Genomic DNA, 20,923 nt, shown 5'->3' on the forward strand with positions numbered 1-20,923 from the left:
AATTTTTATATCAAAAAATTGATTTCTTGATATCAGGAATTCGATTTCTTGATATCAGAAAGTCATTTCTTGATATCAAAATATAGTTATATATTTTGATATCAGGAAATCGAATTCTTGATATCAAGAAAATACGGACTAATTTTTGATATCAATAATTCGATTTCTGGATGTCAAGAAATCATTTTTTGATATCAAGAATTCGATTTCTTGATATAAAAAAATGGCCAGTATTTCTTGATATCAAAAATTCTGGCTATTCTAAAAATAGACATGCAGTTAGGGATAACCCCTTATTTATTCATTCAGTGCGGGGTATGGAACGCCTAGACTGTCTTGACTTAATGGTTATCAGTTTGCCATGTGCTTTTTTCAATATATTCGGTACAAATCATTATCTTTCTTGTAAATAAAGCAGTTTGTTATGTAGATTTACTAGTTTGTCCGGTACATTTTTTAGTTTATGTTGTGCATTCACTAGTTTGTGCTGTACAATTGATAGTTCGTCGTATGCATTTTCCAATATATTTGGTAGAAATTATATTTTGTCTTGTAGACAAAACTGTTTGTTATGTACAGTTACTAGTTTGTCCGGTACATTTATTAGTTTGTGATGTCCATACATTAGTTTGTGCTGTCAAATTAATAGTTCGTTATGTGCTTTTCCCAGTATGTTCGGTACAAATCATAATTTGTTATGTAGATAAAACAGTTTGTTATGTACATTTACTAGTTTGTCCGGTACATTTATTGATTTGTGTTGTGCATTGGCCAGTTTGTGCTGCCATTGCTTAAAATATCCGATTTCATGTTAAATTACACAACGTGTACCCTTACAATTTTTGTCTTTACAAGTGAATTCTCATACATACAACAAATATACTACTTATGTTAAATAAGTTCTTTTCGGTAATTATCTATTTTCGGAAACTTCTGAAAAGATAATTAATACATATCTGTAAAAAACATAACAAACTGCTTAATCTACAAGACAAGTTATGATTTGTACCGAACATATTGGGAAAAGCACATAACGAACTATTAATTGGACAGCACAAACCAGTAAATGCACAACACAAACTAAGAATTGTACCGGACAAACTAGTTAATGTACATAACAAATTGTTTTATCTACACAACAAATTATGATTAGTACCGAACATATTAAGAAAAGCACATGACGAACTATCTGTTGGACAGTACAAACTAGTGAATGCACAACACAAAATAAGAAACTTACCGGACAAACTAGTAAATGTACATAACAAATTGTTAATCTACAAGACAAATTATAATTTGTACCGAATATATTGGAAAATGCACATGACGATGTTTGTTTGTTTGTTTTGGGTTTAACGCCGTTTTTCAACAGTATTTCAGTCATGTAACGGCGGGCAGTTAACCTAACCAGTGTTCCTGGATTCTGTACCAGTACTAACCTGTTCTCCGCAAGTAACTGCCAACTCCCACACATAAATCAGAGATGGAGGACTAATGATTTCAGACACAATGTCATTTATCAAATTGTCACGGAGAACATGCGCCCCGCCCGAGGATCGTACTCGCGACCCAGCGATCCGTAGACCAACGCTCTTACCTACTGAGCTAAGCGGGCGGAACTATCAATTGTACAGCACAAACTGGTGAGTGCACAACACAAACTAAGGAATGTAACGGACAAACTAGTAAATGTACATAACAAACTGTTTTATCTACAAGAAAGATTATAATATGTACCGAATATATTGGGAAATGCACATGATGAAGTAATAATCATCAGTCACATTTTTTGTTATCAAGAAATAATTTTCTGATATCAAGAAATGGAATTCTTGATATCAAGAAATCGAATTTTTGATATCATGAAATGATTTTTTGATATCAAAAAATGTCTATAAAATAGTAAAACGGCGCACCATACAGGTATTAATGCTCGGGCAGCCAGATAAAAATTTTGGTAGCCCTGGTAGCTCAATGGTTTACCAAACGATTTGCATATTTCTAAAACCCTGGTTTACATCAACATAATTTAGGTGAAATGTCAACTATTCCAGATTTTGATTGTTAGGGCAAACACCTTTGGACACTGTTTCGGATATTGTCGGGCACTTTGTGCACCAACGACTGTCGGAAGGCAAGCAGTACAATAAAACATAGACAAAGTATAACAAGAACACAACAAAGACAAAACAAATAAGGAAAGAACACAACTGGGCAGTCGGAAGAAAATATTTACTAGAAAAATGTTATGATATAAAATTATCAAAACATTCATGGTGCATGTACGATATACAGAGTACCTCTCAAAAGCATTAGTTTGCCTTTTAATTTAAAAACAATGTAGAAGTTTGAATTCTCACTACACTGTTGAAAACTACGCGACACTACTCATATAAGATTTCTAATTTTTAAAGACGTGTATAAATTGATAAAATTTACCTTTGAGAGTAAATCCATTCTAGTGATGTTTTCATGAAAGTACTTGTTGCTCAAAATCAATTCCAATAACTCGGAAATACCAGTGTCTCGGGCTGATGAATATGACAGGTACGTTTGGGATTTCAAATTGAAGAAACATTGAGCTATACTCCATGGCTCTGAAGTCCACTGCTCAGCTTTGGTGTATTTCCAGCAAGGGGTGGACGTATGATATGTTGCAATTTCGTCATATATCGCACCACAAACCACTTTTGGGCAAAATGTACGAGCTCGACGGCAGCAGTTACAATAACGGTCGCCTAACGGACATTTCTTCTTTTTTTGTCTTGTATGGTCTGGTTTGAGAGTCCTCAGATTGCACTGGTTACATACAGCTGTCGTCAAAAATTTCTTTTTTACGTTATCTAAGATGTCCAGATGCTGCTGCTTTACGATGTGGTCACAAAAAGGTGCCAACCCTTTTTGCAAATATTTCAAACCAATTGCAGCCTTCGTCCATTGTATATTTTTTGCATTCGGTTGATACTGCATCGTGTTTAAGTCTCAAAACTGAAAATACAAAGAAAAATGCCTTAGCATGCTGAAGCGTTTTAAGCTCTTTTGGTATGTGACGTCATTTTAATGTGTTTCATTCCGGTAAAAATCAATTTATCCAGAAATATACAACATAAAATTTATATATATATACATGAGTATGCAATAAAAAGGCTTTTGTTTGTATCGAGAAATATGCACTGGTTTTTCCATATAAAAGTCGCGCAATGTCTCTTCCACGTGTGATTTCTTCAGTAGCGTGAAGGTAGGTTTTAATTGATTTAACGGTTACTCAATCTCGCTCTTTTCATTGAGGATATTTTAAACACTCATGATTGCAAATATAAACATGCAAATTCCATAAGAATGTGCGGAGAATTTGTTGAGAACAATAAGCATTGTAAGCACAGATCTGTGTTTATTTGAATAGATAATTAAAGATTTTACACTGAGAATAACTCTAACAATTTAAAACTGCCCTTGTCAAATACATGAGCCCTAAAGTAAGCGAGAACTTCTGAATACAAAACACAATATGGATTTGCTCCGAACAATGTTCGTTCTTAAATTGTCCCATATTTTAAATTTTACTTGTATTTCATATCTGAATGTTACTTCATTTATATCACATACAGAACAATATAATTATATTTATATGTTACTGTTGAATATATCAATTTACAAAATGCCGATCCAGGGTAGTCTTTAAGTGATTTTATCTATAAATTATCTTTAAATTTGAAATAAAGTATTATATATACGAATTCAACGGGAGGAAAATGAGCATCGATCATCCTCAGTCTGTTTTAGACAAACCGGCGAAGGCGGACTCATCGGAAAATACAGAAAATGTAATTAACCAGTTTTATGTTTTATTATTAATTTTGTAACGTGTCGGATGAAAGAAGGTTGAATGTACATCGTTATCGTTAGAAATAACTTCCTATACGTATGTAATTATATTGTGGCAGGTCGTGAATCGACGCAGTAATTAAACCATAGACTGTCATTGATGTTGCCAATGTATGAAAAGACTAGTAATATATGCAATATGTATTAGGCTTTACCACATTTGAAAACCTATATACCGGGCAGGAAAAATAAGTGTCGGTAAAAGATAAAATTCTGGATTTGTATCTACAACTCATTTAGCATAGGCAATTTATCTATTTTGTTGGGTTTAATATCGCACCGACACAATTATAGGTCATATGGAGACGTTCCAGCTTTGATAGCAAAGGAAGACCCCAGGTGCCCCCTCGTGCATTATTTCATCACTAGCGGGCACCTGGGTAGAACCACCGAACTTCCGCAAACCAGCTGGATGGGTTCCAAACATGAAGAATTTAATGCCCCGAGTAGAGCTCGAATCCGCAACGATGAGGGGCAAGTAATTTGAAGTCAGATACCTTAACCACTCGGCCTCGGAGGTCCCTTAAACATAAACAAAGGTGTTAGATAAGAACAAGAAATTCAAACTACACATTTTTGTTAGGTTTTCAACATGACCTTTATATAACATTAACTTTTAGCATCTACACACGTGAAATATATACCCGAGTTTTAACACCATGGGTAATTTAGGGTACATTCTGTCGAAATAACAATATCAACAGTTTAGTGCTTGTCTTTACAGTCATATTACAAAATGTTTACTGAAGAGTTGCACTTTTGATGGATGAAACAATCCGTTGAAAAAGATGAAGTTCTCCTACGTTATATCTTGAATGAAAATGCCAAAAAAGCCACTTTGTGCCGATCATCTATATTTTCTCATTTTTCACAGTAACCATCATCATTTCATTATGGCTAACCTGACTTTATTTTTCTTATTTTGCAAATATGTTTAAATTATCTGACTCTTTATCTTTTTTTTTTTAATTTGGCATGTGTTCTGAGCAAAATTTTTTACCAATTTATTTTCAATATTGAAACAAATTAAACTATGCCATAATAAAAATTTATTTATTTTACCACATTCAACCATTTTTGAGAAGTCACAATAGTAAACGAAAATGTTTAGAATGTACATACCAGTGAAAAATACATGAACATAATATATTTGAATTCATTTTGTGACCTGATCTTTCGCCCCTTGCCGTTTCCTTCCCCTCCATCAATATTTAGCATAATTTAATATGTACTTGTTGGATGTTTGAAGCAGCCCGTCTGAAATATTTTTCTATTACAGCTTCTTTTTGTTGTGGGCCTACTATGTAAATGCGTGGCTCTTGGGCTGTGTTTTTGGTGCTCTGTGCTTCCGGTGAATCTACCCTTACCTATTACCTCTTGTGTGCATTCTAGTAATTGAAACAAGAAGGCTGGGGGAATGCAAATTATATATTTTCTCTAAATGAGGCTAAATGATACAAACGTGACATTAAATGATATAAATCAAACAATATTTTAGACTCGATAAAATGAGAGATGGCCCATGACTGTTTCTTTTGGAACCACTAATGTCACATAGACCTCATTTGATGTGAAATCCTTCACCAGTAGTAGCCTTGGATGCACTATATCTAGCTTATAATTCAACAGAGATTGACAAAGTCGAAGAGAACGTCATCTGCTTGTTTTTTGTCTTCAGATGTCTTCTTGCCAAGTTTTGGACTGTGGTTATTGTCTGTGTTTCAAATGGTTGTCTATACAGATGTGTAGTTTTTCAATGTGTCCCATGAAGAAAGAATGAATGATATGTTCCGTCACATCAGAGAGAATGGAATTTAGAGAGACAGGTCTAAAGTTGGCTGCTGCACTTTTGTTTAAAACCTTTCATGAATATAGGAACAACGTTCAGTGGCAATTTATCAGTGGAGGTCAATGAATCAAGGAGGTGAGTCGCAAAGAAATCTCTCTTGATTATTTCTTCAAGAGTTGTGCCGGTTTGATGTCAGGACCAGTGGCCTTTGGCTGAAGTTTTTTTTTAAATATTTCCCTTGACCTGTGTAGAGGTTATGTAATTATGAAACCTTACATAAGGGCCTGCGGACTGGTGCCTATTTTAGGTAATGAATGCAGACCGTTTACAATTAATACTGCCTTGAATTGACCGTTTGGGTGTTTGTGTTCGTCCGCGCATCGCTGTGAATGACACTATCATTGTTCCGTTATTGAGAGTCACTCGATGCGTCTCCCTTTTTCCTTTTAATGAACAGTCTGATTGTTTTCGGATGTTTTCACTTTTTGGCTTGTTATGGTGTGTTTATAGTTGTTGCATACTTGGTAGGTGATCCTTTAGCAGCAAGAAGTTTTCAACTACTTGTAGCTTTAGGTTTCCTTGGCGTTGCCTGATAAATTAACATTTTTGAAAGAGCCTTTCCTTCTACATTTGTACATGTTTAGTCGCCCTGTTGTAGTATTCATCAAGAGATAATTAGTATAACTTGAGCGGGTGATCTTATTGTACTATTGTGGGGGCATATTTGACATTTATCGAGGACGGTCTGTCTATGAACATGGTCCTCATAGTATTTACATCTTTGAACTGCTTAGCTGTGAATCTGCAAATTGGTATGTACCTTTTAGAAATAAGAGATGTCAAGTACGTCCCGGAGATGAACATATTTTTGGCTTAACTCTGTTCAGAAATGTGTCAGTTAGGACAGTGTTAAGGTTGCCTTCTCCTGGATGGCTTTTAATTTGAGTACCAACGATTGGTTGATGGTGAAGAACGTTTTTAACCTCTTGTTATCGTTGCGACTTTTATTCCATTTAACACTGGCTTGGAATGCTTAGGTACATACCTAACACACTTGATATCCCTGCTCCAAGGTCAAGGTCACACTTAGGGGTCAAAGTTATTATGACTTTGTTTCGTGTAAACTCTGAAACTCCTGAACTGCTTGAAGGATTTCAAAGAAACTTGGCACAAATGTTCAAAACATCGGAAAACGTACAGAGCGCATATTTTGGATGGCTCGCTGCAAATTCAAGGTCACACTTTGGGGTCATATGACTTTGTTATATGTGTATGTTGCTCTGCATTGCGATGCGCTCGGTTTTATTTAGCAGATCCCATTTTTGTTCACTTACAATATTTTCTTAAATTACTTCCTTTTTATGTTACTATAAATAGCTTATTTTGTAACATTTTATTATTGGCCGTAGTGAAAATCCGAGACCACTTTTCTGTGGTACAACATGGATGGTACCTCCAATGTTTTACGTGTATTTTTCAATATCTGTATCTGGTAAGGGCTTTTTGTGGATTTAGTTTTTTATGTGGACTTTTTAGGACTTCTTTTTTGAATCTCTTCCTTTGTTGTTCCTGACATTTGCACTTCAACAGTCAAGTTCTTTAAATTTGCTCCCATCCTCAGCACTTAGGGGTCAAAGGCCATACCTTCGGGCGTATATTACTCCGCATTGCTGTGCTCTTGTTTATTTATTCACGCACGTTTACTAAATTGCATATTATCTTTAAAAAATTATATACGTTGACTTATTCGAGAACAAGGCAAACAGTAAAAATTGCAGACTCGGTTTGATTGAGTCTGTTCGTGGGCAGTAATGATAAGACTTACAATAAAAAAAATGAAAGTAAAAGATTTATTCTGCAGATTTTGAAATTCAATTCAATTAACGGACTTCCAGTTATTACTTAAATAAAAATCTTCTAAATATATATTAGTATCAATCATTCTATTTTGTCATGAAAAAAGGAAAAGGTGAAAAAGGTGGAAGCCCACAGGTCCCCTAAAACGACAAAAATAAAAATGTTGCAGACTCGGTTTGATTAAGCATGTTCACGAACGGTAGCAGAAATGCAGGCCACGCCCTCTAGTCCTCTAGAGGTTGAGCAGAACACCAGCTGATAAAAATATTATGGAAAAGATACTCCGATTTTCATGACAATCGATAAAAAGTTAATTCAGAATATAATGAAAAAATACCTTTCTGCGAGAACGATTCAATGTATCCAGTCCAGATTTTTTTACGAAAAATATATAACATTTTATTTTTTCAATTCCTCAAACTTATTTTGCGAATATAACTAAAATAACCGATATTTTCAAACTAACTATTGTAACAATTTACTTTCAGTGTACAGACATCGCTCCGCGGCGATATTTTCAAACTAACTATTGTAACAATTTACTTTCAGTGTACAGACATCGCTCCGCGGCGTGTTAAGTATGCAGTGCGTCTTATTTACAGAAACAAAATGCCACTTTTCTGTGGTACAACATAGGCCTAATGGGCCTAAGTCGCTTACCTGAAGAGGATCTTAAACATCTGGCTCTTAACCACCCCAAACTGAACAAATTTATGAGAGGACCTTATATTAATGCTACAGACCAGGTTTGATAAAAATCCATTGAGTGGTTCATGATAAGTAGTCATTAAAAGGTATTTTACTTATAAACGTGACCACAATTGAAAACTCTTAGTAAAGAGCATTATAATAATGCTACAAATCAAATTTGATGAAGATCCATCAAGCAGTTCATGAGAAGTCTTTTGAAGGAGTTTCTAATTTTTGTTCTAGTGGCCCGGAATAGAGACTGCCCCCCCCCCCCCACCCCATTTGTATAAATTTGATAGAGGACCTCAACATGATGCTACATACCAAGTTTTGTGAAAATCCATCAAGCGGTTCATGAAGGGAAGTCGTTTAAAGCTATTTCTCTTTTTAGTTTTAGTGGCCCCTAAAATGACCCAAATGCACCCATCTAAATAGACTTTGGAGAGTAGCTTATAATAATGTCACATACAAAGTTTGATGACAATCCTCCAAGCAGTTCATGAGAAGAAGTCATTTAAAGGTATTTCTAATTTGGGCTCAAGCAGCCCCTAAAAGGGACCAAGAGCCACGATTTGAACAAATTTCGGAGAAGACCTTATAATAATGCTATAGAACAAGTTCGATGAAGATTCATTTTGTGGTTCTCGAGAAGTTAAATACATTTTTATTTTAGTTCTAGTGGCTCCTAAAAGGGACAAAGTGTTCCCATTTGAATAAAATTGGAAGAGGACCTTATAATGACAGACAGGCCAACTTTGATTAAGATCTTTGTAACGGTTCATGAAAAGATGTAATTTAAAGGTATTTCTAATTTTGACTGTAGCGGCCTCTAAATGGGGTAAAATGTGCCCATTTGAATAAATTTGGGAGAAGCCTTATCATGATGCTACATACCTAGTTTGATGAAAATCCTTCATTTTTAAAAGTGTACGGACATGAAATAAATAAGTTATTGCACTTATGCATTTGATAGCCATTAATTGTGTTGGGTTTACGCCGTTTCTCAACAACCTTCAATTATGTCACGGCGGTCTGCTTACACAACCTTTCTTTATAGTTTCTAACCAGTAGGCACTTTCTGTAAAATATTGACAACTTTCCCACTTCCCAGCTAGTCGGGCTCGAACTTATATCTCCGGTTTCCGGGGAAAATTGTTTTTAACTATTTATGAAACAGTTGAAACGGATTGAAACCAATTGATAATGCAACAAGCCGCTCAATAAAGTTGCAGATAAATCCTACAAACAGACAATGTGAATTTGGTTGAAAAACGCGGGAAAAGACGTAACATTTAAACTGTGCTTAAACTTTCCAGTTTTCATAGCAACGTAGCGTGAAAATGAACTCGGTAGTCAAAATCTTATTTTATTCAAAAACATTTCAGGAACATTTTCAAACAATTAAAAAAAAATCTATGGAGGAGAGAACGAGCAGTAAATTGTTTAATAAAAAGTGTATTTTTTTCATAACGCTTTTTTTGTGTTTGATACCACAGTCACACATACGGCGCAAATAGCTACGTCTAGCTACGGATAGAAACGTAGTTACCCGTATCGATCCGTACCTATGCCGTAAGGATTGGTACGAATTGATACGGATTACTACTTTTAGGTACGTCTCAGGTACGTATCAATACGAATAGATACGGATTACTACGTTTTTATCAGTGGCTAGACGTAGCTTTCCGCGCCGTATGTGTGACTGGGGTATATACCACAGTCACACATACGGCGCGGATAGCTACGTTAAGCTACGGATAGAAACGTAGTAATCCGTATCGATACGTACCCGAGCCGTATGGACTGGTACGGATTGATACGGGTTACTACTTTAAGGTACGGCTCAGGCACCGATCGATACGTTTCGATACGGATTACTACGTTTCTGTCCGTAGCTAGACGTAGCTATCCGCGCCGCATGTTTGACTGGGGTAATAACATGCATTCATGTATACAAGTGTGACAATAAAAATCGGGAAAAAAATCGGAAAATGGCTGAAATTTATGTTGTTGTAAACTCCTTTGTGATTAACTATTTTTCCGGAAAATACAAACAGTTCTTTGTGAAATTTGATGCACAAAATCTGCGCGTGAAAATGGGGCTAGGGAAAATTTTAAGACAAACTGTGAAAACGAAGTCGGAGACATCAATATTTTTATCGCTCATTTTACAGTAAAATAAATTTATATGATAATTTTAGTTTGTTTGCTTTTTAGCTCACCTGAGCACAAAGTGCTCGCGGTGAGCTATTGTGATCGCTCACCGTCCGGCGTCCGTCCGTCGTCCGTCCGTCCACACTTTCTTTTAAACAGCATCTCCTCCTAAACCAACATGCCAATTTTGATGAAACTTCACAGGAATGTTCCTTGGATGGTTTTCTTTAAAATTTATTCAAAGAATTGAATTCCATGCAGAACTCTGGTTGCCATGGCAACCGAAAGGAAAAACTTTAAAAATCTTCTTCTCAAAAACCAGAAGCCCTAGAGCTTAGATATTTGGTGCGAAGCATTGCCTAGTAGACCTCTACCAAATTGTTCAAATCATGATCCCGGGATCAAAATTGACCCCGCCCCTGGGGTCATTTGATTTTACATAGGAAAATCTAAAAAAATCTTCTTCTCAAAAACCAGAAACTCTAGAGCTTAGATATTTGACATGTAGCATTGTCTAGTAGACCTCTACTAAAGTTGTTCAAATCATGACGCCGGGATCAAAATTGACCCCGCCCCAGGGGTCACTTGATTTTACATAGATTTCTATAGGAAAATCTTCAAAAAAAAAATAAAAATTAAACCAGAAGGCCTAGAGCTTAGATATTTGACATGTAGCATTGCCTAGTAGACCTCTACAAAATTTATTCAAAACATGACCCCCGGGGTCAAAATTGATCCCGCCCCAGGGGTCACTTGATTTTATATAGGAAAATCTTCAAACAATTTTTAAAAATAAAGCAGAAGGCCTAGATCTTAGATATTTGACATGTAGCATTGCCAAGTAGACTTTTACAAAATTTGTTCAAATCATGACCGCGGAGAGGCAGTATAAAAGGTCACTGGCAATAGACATAGACAGGTCGTGTACTGAAAATCCGAAGGTATTCTGGGATCATATAAAAAATCTAGGACCAAAACGTAAAACCACTATTCCTTTGGAGGTATACGATGATGATGGAAACATTATTTCGGATGAACAAGTGGTCTTTAAGAAATGGGCGGACGAATTTGAGACCCTGTACAATGCGGCAGGAAGTGAAGGCGATTTTGACGAAACTTTTTATGAACGTATTTTACAAGAAAAGTCGTTTATAGAGGATAGTATGTTAGATCCCCTGTTCGAGGAAAACAGATTCCTTAATACACCTATTACAAAAGCGGAAGTTAAGGGAGTGGTAGATAAAGCCAAAAAAGGGAAAAGTATAGGTTTTGATAAAATTCCGAGTGAAGTATTAAAATTCCCAATAGTTATTGATGTACTATATTCCTTATTTAATTTATGTTTTGACACCGGTTTAATTCCTAGCATATGGAGAAAGGCTATGATTTTTCCGTTACCTAAAGACAGCAACAAAGATAAACGAATACCATTAAACTACCGAGGTATTAGTCTTTTGTCGGTTGTAAGTAAACTCTATTCGTCAATCTTGAATAATCGCCTTATATCATATCTGGAAGATAATAATAAACTGATGGAAGAGCAAAATGGTTTTAGGCGAAAACGCTCGTGTGAAGATCATGTGTTCACAGCTTGTTCAGTCATACGAAACAGATTATCAAAAAAACAGGATACGTTCGGGACTTTCATTGATCTTCAAAAAGCTTTTGACTTTGTAAACAGAGATGTTTTACTATATAAAATGTTGAATAATGGTATAAACGGAAAGTTTTACAATTCAGTAAAATCCATTTTGACTGATACAAAATCAGCTGTTAAACTAAACGGTATGCTGACAGACTGGTTCCCTACATTGTCGGGCGTGCGTCAGGGCGACAGCAGTTCGCCTACGATTTTTTCTTTCTTCTTAAATGATCTTGTTGAAGGACTTAAGTCTCTTAACAAGGGGATACATATAAATGACACTCAGATATGTTGCTTGTTATATGCTGACGACATTCTATTGTTGTCAGAAAATGAATATGATATGCAAATTATGCTTGATTTTCTGTATGACTGGTGTTGTAAATGGCGTCTTAAAGTTAATTATGCTAAATCAAATGTGATGCACTTTAGAAAAAAAGGTAAACCACGCAGTGCTTACGAATTCCATATGTGTAACCAAACTATAGAGTATACGGATGTTTATAGATATCTTGGCGTACATTTACACGAACACTTGGATTTTTCGCATACTGCTGATACTTTAGCTCAAGCTGGCAGTAGAGCTTTGGGCGGTGTAATTTCAAATATCCATAATCATAAAGATGTTAGTTACAAAACTTACAGCAAACTGTTTTATACAGGTATTGTGCCTGTATTAGACTACTGTTCCTCAGTTTGGGGGTTTAAAAGTTTTAATCAAATAGACATGGTTCAGAATAGAGCGGTTCGTTATTTCATGGGCGTTCACAAATTCACACCAATTTTAGCCATGACTGGTGATATGGGATGGATTATCTCAAGACACAGGCGTTGGGTCAATATGGTCCGACTTTGGAATAGACTGCTAACCATGGGAAGTACTAGGCTTACTCGTAAGGTTTTTGAACATGATTTTCAGTCTACAGGAAATACTTGGTGTTCAGAAATCAAACATGTCTTAGATGTGGCAAATCTTTTAGATCATTATGTAAATCAAACCACCGTGGATCTTAAAGAATTAGAAGATCGTCTGTTAGAAAGTTATAAGTCTGAATGGTCTGAAAAGATGCGAACTGTTTCAAAACTGAGAACTTATGTACAGTTTAAATCTGAGTACATTACCGAAAAGTATCTTCAGAGTAACTTACCGAAAGTTGAAAGGTCACATTTAGCTCAATTTCGTTGTGGAATTTTACCCTTAAAAGTTGAAACAGGTAGATATATTGGTCTTAATCCAAACGATAGAATTTGTCAATTTTGTAACAATGGTTCTATAGAAGATGAAACGCATCTTTTACTGAACTGTCCTACTTATACAGATATCAGAGTAAATATGATGAACAGAGCATTAGAAAGTAATAGCATGTTTCTAACACTGTCTTGTGAAGAAAAGTTGAAATATTTGATAAATACTCATTATGTTCTTGTTGCTAAATTTATTGTAAATGGTATGAGTAGACGAAAATCTCTCTTGTTCAACTAATACTGCAAACTTGAATGCTCGCAAGTGATATTTCGCGTTACGCTAGTTATGGAATTTACAGAGAGTGAACATTTAATCACAGTTAATCACGCTTTTGTATACTTTGTCGAGCATTCGTATGTCGGCAGCATTATTAGTTTTATGTGCAAAACATCTATGTGCTTCTTTTTTTTCCAACAAAAAATGTTCAGAATATATTCTTTATCACGTATATGTTTAATTGTATGAATATTGCGAGAATAAGTTGTATAAAAAGTTATATTTTTAGAGTGACTTATAGGCCCAACGTGGCCGGGTGTTGTAAAATGTTTCCATTGATTTTGTACTTTGTATATATGTTATACACAATGTCACTATAATAAAATTTACTTACTTACTTACTTACTTACTCATGACCCCCGAGGTCAAATTGACCCCGTCCCATGGGGTTACTTGATTGTATATAGAAAAATCTTCAAAATTTTCTAAAAATAAACAAGAAGGCCTAGAGCTTAGATATTTGACATGTAGCATTGCCTAGTGGACCTCTAGAAACTTTGTTAAAATCATGACCCCCGGGGTCAAAATTGACCCCTACCCCAGGGTTCACTTGATTTTATATAGGAAAAGCTTCAAAAATTGTCTAAAAATAAACCAGAAGGCCTAGAGCTTAGATATTTGACATGTAGCATTGCCTAGTGGACCTCTACAAAATTTGTTCAATCATGACCCCCGGGGTCAAAATTGGCCCCCACCTCAGGGTTCACTTGATTTTATATAGGGAAATCTTCATAAATTTGCTAAAAATAAACCAGAAGGCCTAGATCTTAGTTATTTGATATGTAACATTGCCTAGTAGACTTCTACAGACTTTGTTCAAATCATGACTCCTGGGGTAAAATTGGCCCCGCCCCAGGGGTTACTTGATTGTACATCGGAAAATCTTCCAAATTTTTTTAAAAAAATTATCAGTTTGACATTTGAAACATGTAGCTCATATTACTCGGGTGAGCGATCCAGGGTAATCATGACCCTCTTGTTTTTTTAAATCTATCGGACAGTTTCCAGACACTACTTAGTCATTCCGCTCGAAAACAATAATTTTGTAGTAAGATTTTGGCATGAATTTTGCATAAAGTAAGCTTTCCGTCGGCGAATAGTCGGAGAACATATTTGAAAATTACATCACCGTATAGGTTTCAACGGGCTTGTTATATTAAAAGAATTTTTTTAATTAAATGGACGCCCCAAAACTAAAATAATCGCCGTAAAAACGGCAACGTAACAACTATTTAGCGCAAGGCTAAAAGTGATTTTTCGACGCCATTTGCGTAAAAAGTGCATTTTACCTTTTTGATAATTGTAAATCGGATGGAGATCAGTTTTTGCTATTATTTAAACATGTTATCAAGGATGCAACTTGTTTTTGAAATTCCCGCTCATAAGGCCTTCTTTAGCTTAAGTGTTTTGTTTGATTTCATTGAAACTAACTATAGATAACCCATAAGAAGAAAATTCAATAAATTTCATAACAATGAAAAAAATACATTTGATATCAAGAAATCTCCGATCTTTTTAAAACTAACTTTTGAAATAAATTAGTAGTAATATTTCCTTTTTCCTTTCTCCTTTACTGCACCGCTCTGTGGCGTCTTAGGTTTGCCGCGCGTATTATTTGAATGAAAAAAGGCGGTCAAATCTGAACTAAGACCAACACAACGTTCCACATGATGAATTTTTCTTTTGTTAATTCAAAGTCTATCCTTTTTTTATAATTTGTTCACAAGAGATAATCGTAGCAAAAGCATGAATTATCGCTTTCTTTTATCTAACAACAAGAGCTGTCACTATTAGTGACAAATACCCCCGAAGCGTACCCAAGAATGGTAGTTGTCTGCGCAAAAAATCACACATCATTTTGTGACCTTGACCTTACCTGAGAGACCCGAGTCAAAAGCATGACATACTTTCTCAATATGGTTAACATTTGTGTCAAATTATTTTCAAATCCCTTGATAAATGGCAGAATTATGGACCAGACAAGAAAAACATTTGACTTCTAAGTGTGACCTTGACCTTGGAGCTAAGGGGTCTGGGTCTTGCACATGACACATCATCTCAATATAGGGAATTATTATGCCATGTAATTTTAAAATTCCTTCATTAATGGCAGAGTTATGGACCGGACAAGAAACAGACCATGCTATCCTTTAACCTCTAAGTGTGGCCTTGACCTTAGAGCTAGTGGTCTGGATCTTGCGCTTGACACGTTGTCTCATTATGGGAAACATTTTTGCCAAGTAATTACAAAACCCCTTCATCAATGGCAGAGTTATGGACCGGACACGAAACAGAATCTGTCACCATTTCACTTCTAAGTGTTTACTTGACCTGGGAGCTAGGGGTATGGGTCTGGGTATTGCGCGTGACACGTCGGCTCATTATGGTAAACATTTATGCCAAGTTGATTTAAAATCCCGACCGGACACGATACAGACCTTGTTAAACCTTTGATCTTTAAGTGTGACCTTGACCTTGGAGCTAGGGTCATGGTTTGAACAATCTAGGTAGTTGACCACTCGACAATACTAAATAACAGATATCTCAGGTCTGGGCCTTAGAGTTCTGGACAATAATTTTTAAACGATTTTTCCAGGATATGTCAATATAAAACAAGGGACCTCCTGCACGTGGTAACTATTGACCCCAGGGTAATACTTTGAACAATCTTAGTAGAGTACCACTAGAGCATGCCACATACTAAATATGTGGGCCAAATGGTTTAAAGCGATTAACCCACACATTGTGATTTGTGATTCTTAAAATAATTGTTCACCGAAAGGCAAAATGCCGCCACTGTTTATATATTTATATGAAACTTAATGATTGATCAGTTTCTAGTTTCCAGAATTACGGGAACATTAAAGTTTTCGCAGTTTTTCTCATGCACATTTATTAACCGTTGCAACGGTATACTTTTGTAAACATTGATAAATATAGAACGAGAAGCGACCATACTTTTAGACAGTATTATCACGTGGGAAGCAAACCAAAACTGCGCATGCGCATATTTTACTTCCGACACAAATAATAGAACGCACACGTATGTATAAGTATCGCGCAGTATTATGGCGTGTTTATTTTTAGTAATATTGAACAATGTATATGTAAATAATCAGTAGCAGTCTCGTTTAAAATAAAAGATTTACAGAGAAAAATCAAAACCTACAGCGCAGTACGTAGGTTGAGTGGATGGATGTATATTCATTATGCAGTGATAATTTTGACGGTTCGAACCTTTCATCCGGCCAACATTATTTTTGCATTATATACTTTGTGTAAGTTTGTTTTTCTCTGGTATCTTATTCATTGTTTTGTTTCCCTTATTTTCGTATAAAATCGGTAGTATCTTTAAATAAATCGATACTGAAATTATGACCGGGCAATGCTTTTTTTTAAAGTGAAGTGAAAGATTGTTTTAAAATTTATAAAACTAATCTGTACAGCTTTAAATTACGGTGGCACAGAGGTGACATCCGCAACACTTTATTTATATTGTGGCCAAAATTTAGTAAATTGTGGTCACAACTTAGTAAATCGTGGCCACAACTTAGTAACTTGTGGCCACAACTTAGTAATTCGTGGACACAATTTAGTAACTTGTGGCAACAAGTTAGTAAATCGTGGCCACAACTTAGTTAATCGTGGCCACAAGTTAGTAAATTGTGGCCACAATTTGATAAGTTGTGGCAACAGTATAATAACTCGTGACCACGACTTATATCAGCCAATCAAAACTATAGATAGATGGATAGACGGACGGACAGATGAATAGATTGGATGGTACCTACGTACCTACCTACTTATTTACTTGTCAGCACTTCCGGCCGTTTATCTATCTATCTTCCATTCCTGTCTTACCCTTTGCAGTGACCTAGACATTTTTATGCGTCCATTTCGTATTTTTGCTGATTTCTGCTATTTTGCATTATCTCCTTGCGACCCTTTTGAGCGAAAACACGAGATTAACGAGTTAAAATGCGGGGATGCAGGCTGAAAACCCCTATTAAGTGGGGAAGCGGAGCGAAAACACGATAATTACCAGGGTCACGGGGTGAGAATTAGTAGTTGGTATATCAGGGGTGGGGAGCGAAAACTCGGTAATTAGCGCTGCTTAAACGTAGTGTTTCCGCCCCGACATCTAGTTACCAAATTGCTTCCGCGATCTTGTTTATCATCATGTTTCCACTCCTTGCCCCCACTAAATAGCGAGTTATTACCCCGAACCCCATCATCTTAACTTGCAAATTTCACGTGTTTTCGCTCGGCGAGTTCACCAGGCGAAAACTCGTTATTAAACGGTTAAGAAGTGCTAATTATCGTACTTTTGCCCCGCGCCCAAGACATACCAGTTACTAAATCGCCCTTGCTGGGTTTCGGTCTGCGTTCTCGACATTTTAACTTGTTAATTCTCGTGTTTTTGCTCGACCTGGTAGAAATATATATTATTTTTATATGATTTTATTGGACATAAACGCAAATTGGCAGAATTTAGCATCCTTACAAAATGGACGTGCATAAAAGTATCTACGTCCCTGCAACGGGTTAGACAGAAATGGAAGATATATAGACGGACAGAAAGACAAATAAATAGATAGATAGGTAGGTACCATCCAATCCATTCGTCCGTCAATCCATCCGCCCATCAGTTCGTCCCTCCGTCGATCCATCTATCTATCTATCTTTTATTCCTGTTTAACATTTGCTGGTACGTAGACACTTTTGTGCGCTCCTATTTTGCACAGTCTTTTCGATTGGTTAATTCTGTCATTCCGCGTTTTAGCCCTAATAAGTTATATTTTCGTCCCGCGGCCCCGTCGAGAGAAAACACGAGAATTAACAAGATCAAATGTCCAGAAAGCAGATAGAAACCCCGCCAGGGAGATTTAGTAACTGGTATGTCGGAGGCGCGGGGCAAAAACACGATAATTAGCGCTGCTTAAACGTTTAATACCGATTTTCGCCTGGTGACCCCGCCGAGCGAAAACACGTGAAATTTACAACTTATAATGGCAGAGGTTCGAGGCGGTAACTCGCTATTTAGCGAGGCGAGGAGCGGAAACATGATAATTAGCAAGATCGCGGGGTGAGATTTAGCAACTGGAATGTCGGGGCGCGGTTCGAGAACACTGCGTTTAAGCAGCGCTAATCATCGTCTTTTCGCTCCCCATCCCCGACATACCAGTTACTTATTCTCACACCCTTGTAAATGTCTACGTCACTGCAAAGTGTGATACAGGAATGGAAGATAGAGAGACGGATGGAAGTACAGACAAATAAATAAGTAGGTACGTACGTAGGTACCATCCAATCTATTCATCTGTCCGTCCGTCTATCCATCTGTTTATAGTTTCAATTGGCTGATATAAGTCGTGGTCACGAGTTATTATATTGTGGCAATATTTCTACCCGTTAAGTTTGTAGATAAAATTTGGAAAAAAAATGGTCCCACGCAAGACTCAAACCCACAACACCGAGATTGGCAGCTAAACGTTTTGTCCGCACAGCTACTTGCACATGTGACACTGTTTAAATCATAAAGAAATATACACACAATAGTTATATCGCTATATCGCTATTTAGCTTCGGACACCAAGAATTAATTTACGGAAATATACGGAATATTCATGAGTGTCAGGTCAATACTTACGGACAATACTGACATCATTTTATGTTATTGCTATGTTTGTTTTACATTTCAAAACGCCATAATACTATGCGATACCTATACGTGTGTGCTCTGTTGATTATCATGTTTGGTGTTATTTTCTCTCACTGACACGTGATGTTTGCAAGGTGCTCGCTGAACAGAATTCCGTTTTTATAAACCGGAAAACTCTTATCAGAAATAATAGACGAATTTTTATTTTAAATTCATCAGGAAAACCACGATTTTTAACAGAATTCGATGAAAAATACATTATAAGAACATCAAATATACAACATAGTTGTGAATATAGGAAACGTTTGATTTTTCAAAATCTCACACCATAATAGTCGCTTTAAGACAAGACTTTTTTAAAGTTGTTTCCCTATACAAGTCTATTTAAACCATGTGCCCCCCGGGGCGGGGCCAGTTTTAACCCCAGAAAGATAATTTGAACAATCTTGGTAAAGGACTACTACACAAAATTATATACCTAATACCAAAGCCCTAGACCCTGTGGTTTTGTATAAGAATATTTTCATAGTTTTCCATGAATAAGTCTTTATAAATCACGTGACCCCCAGGGCGGGGCGATATTTATTCCTAGGGGGTATAATTTGAACACTTTTGGTAGACGACCATTAGATGGTGCAACATACAAAATATCAAAGCCCTAGGCCCTGTGGTTTTGGATAAGAAGATTTTCATTTTTTTCCCTATTACAAGTCTATGTAAACCATGTGACCCCCTGGGCACGGCCATATTTAATCCTAGGGGGATAATTTGAACAATCTTGGTAGGACCATTGGATAGTGCTACATACAAAATATCAAAGCCCTAGTCCATATGATTTTGGACAAGAAGATTTTCAAAGTTTTTCCCTAATATAAGTCTATATAAACAATATTTAACCCTAGTGATATAATTTGAACAAACTTCGTAGAGGCCCACTAGATGATGCTACATACCATATATCAAAGCCCTAGGCCATGTGATTTTGGACAAGAAGATTTTCAAAGTTTTTCCCTATATAAGTCTAACCATGTAACCCCCGGAGAGGGGGCATATTTCTTCCTAGGGAATAATTTGAACAATCTTGGTAGAGGACCACTAGATGATGCTACAAACCAAATATCAAAGCTCTAGGATCTGTTGTTTTGGACAAGAAGGTTTTTAAAGTTTTTCCTTTCGATTGCCATGGCAACCAGAGTTCTGTATGGTATTCAATTCTTTGAACAATTTTTAAAAAAGACAATCCAATGAATATCCGTCTGAAGTTTCATCACAATTGGCCTGGTGGTTTAGGAGGAGATATTGTTTAAACGGAAAGTGTGGACGGACAGATGCCGGACGGTGAGCGATCACAATAGATCACCCCTAGCACTTTGTGCTCAGGTGAGCTAAAATGATTTCAAACCATACTGTAGGATAAATAGAACATTAGGTTACTGTCTTTGTACATTTTAATTTATTAGATTCGTCTATGAAAAAAATAAGTCTCAGCTAAAGCCTCGATTTTTCTTTGACTTACCTAATACATTTAAATTTATAAGATAGTTACCTAATATTCTCTATTTAAGAGGCAAATTTATAAACATTTTATAAACATTTTAGAAAACTGTTGTTTAAAGGTACTTCTAATTTTAACTCTATTGGCCAAAGACGGGCTAATTGCCCTTATTAAAGAACATTCGAGCAGTTCTTACTGTGCAACCTATTTCGCAGCGGCAAGTCTGT

The 20,923-nt window shown here is 36.2% G+C and overlaps 1 protein-coding gene across 2 annotated transcripts in view; it reads right to left on the minus strand.

Moving 5' to 3' along the window:
* LOC123534174 (uncharacterized) overlaps positions 1-20,923 on the minus strand; it is a 134,326-nt gene that overhangs the window by 92,189 nt on the left and 21,214 nt on the right. For both annotated transcript variants that reach the window (XM_053519966.1, XM_053519965.1), the window contains exon 2: positions 2,440-2,988. In XM_053519966.1, the coding sequence (XP_053375941.1) occupies positions 2,440-2,970 (531 nt within the window). In that variant the 5' untranslated portion in view covers positions 2,971-2,988. The remainder of the gene's footprint in view (positions 1-2,439; positions 2,989-20,923) is intronic.

Source organism: Mercenaria mercenaria, chromosome 12 (genome assembly GCF_021730395.1).
Source record: "Mercenaria mercenaria strain notata chromosome 12, MADL_Memer_1, whole genome shotgun sequence".
NCBI lineage: Eukaryota > Metazoa > Mollusca > Bivalvia > Venerida > Veneridae > Mercenaria > Mercenaria mercenaria.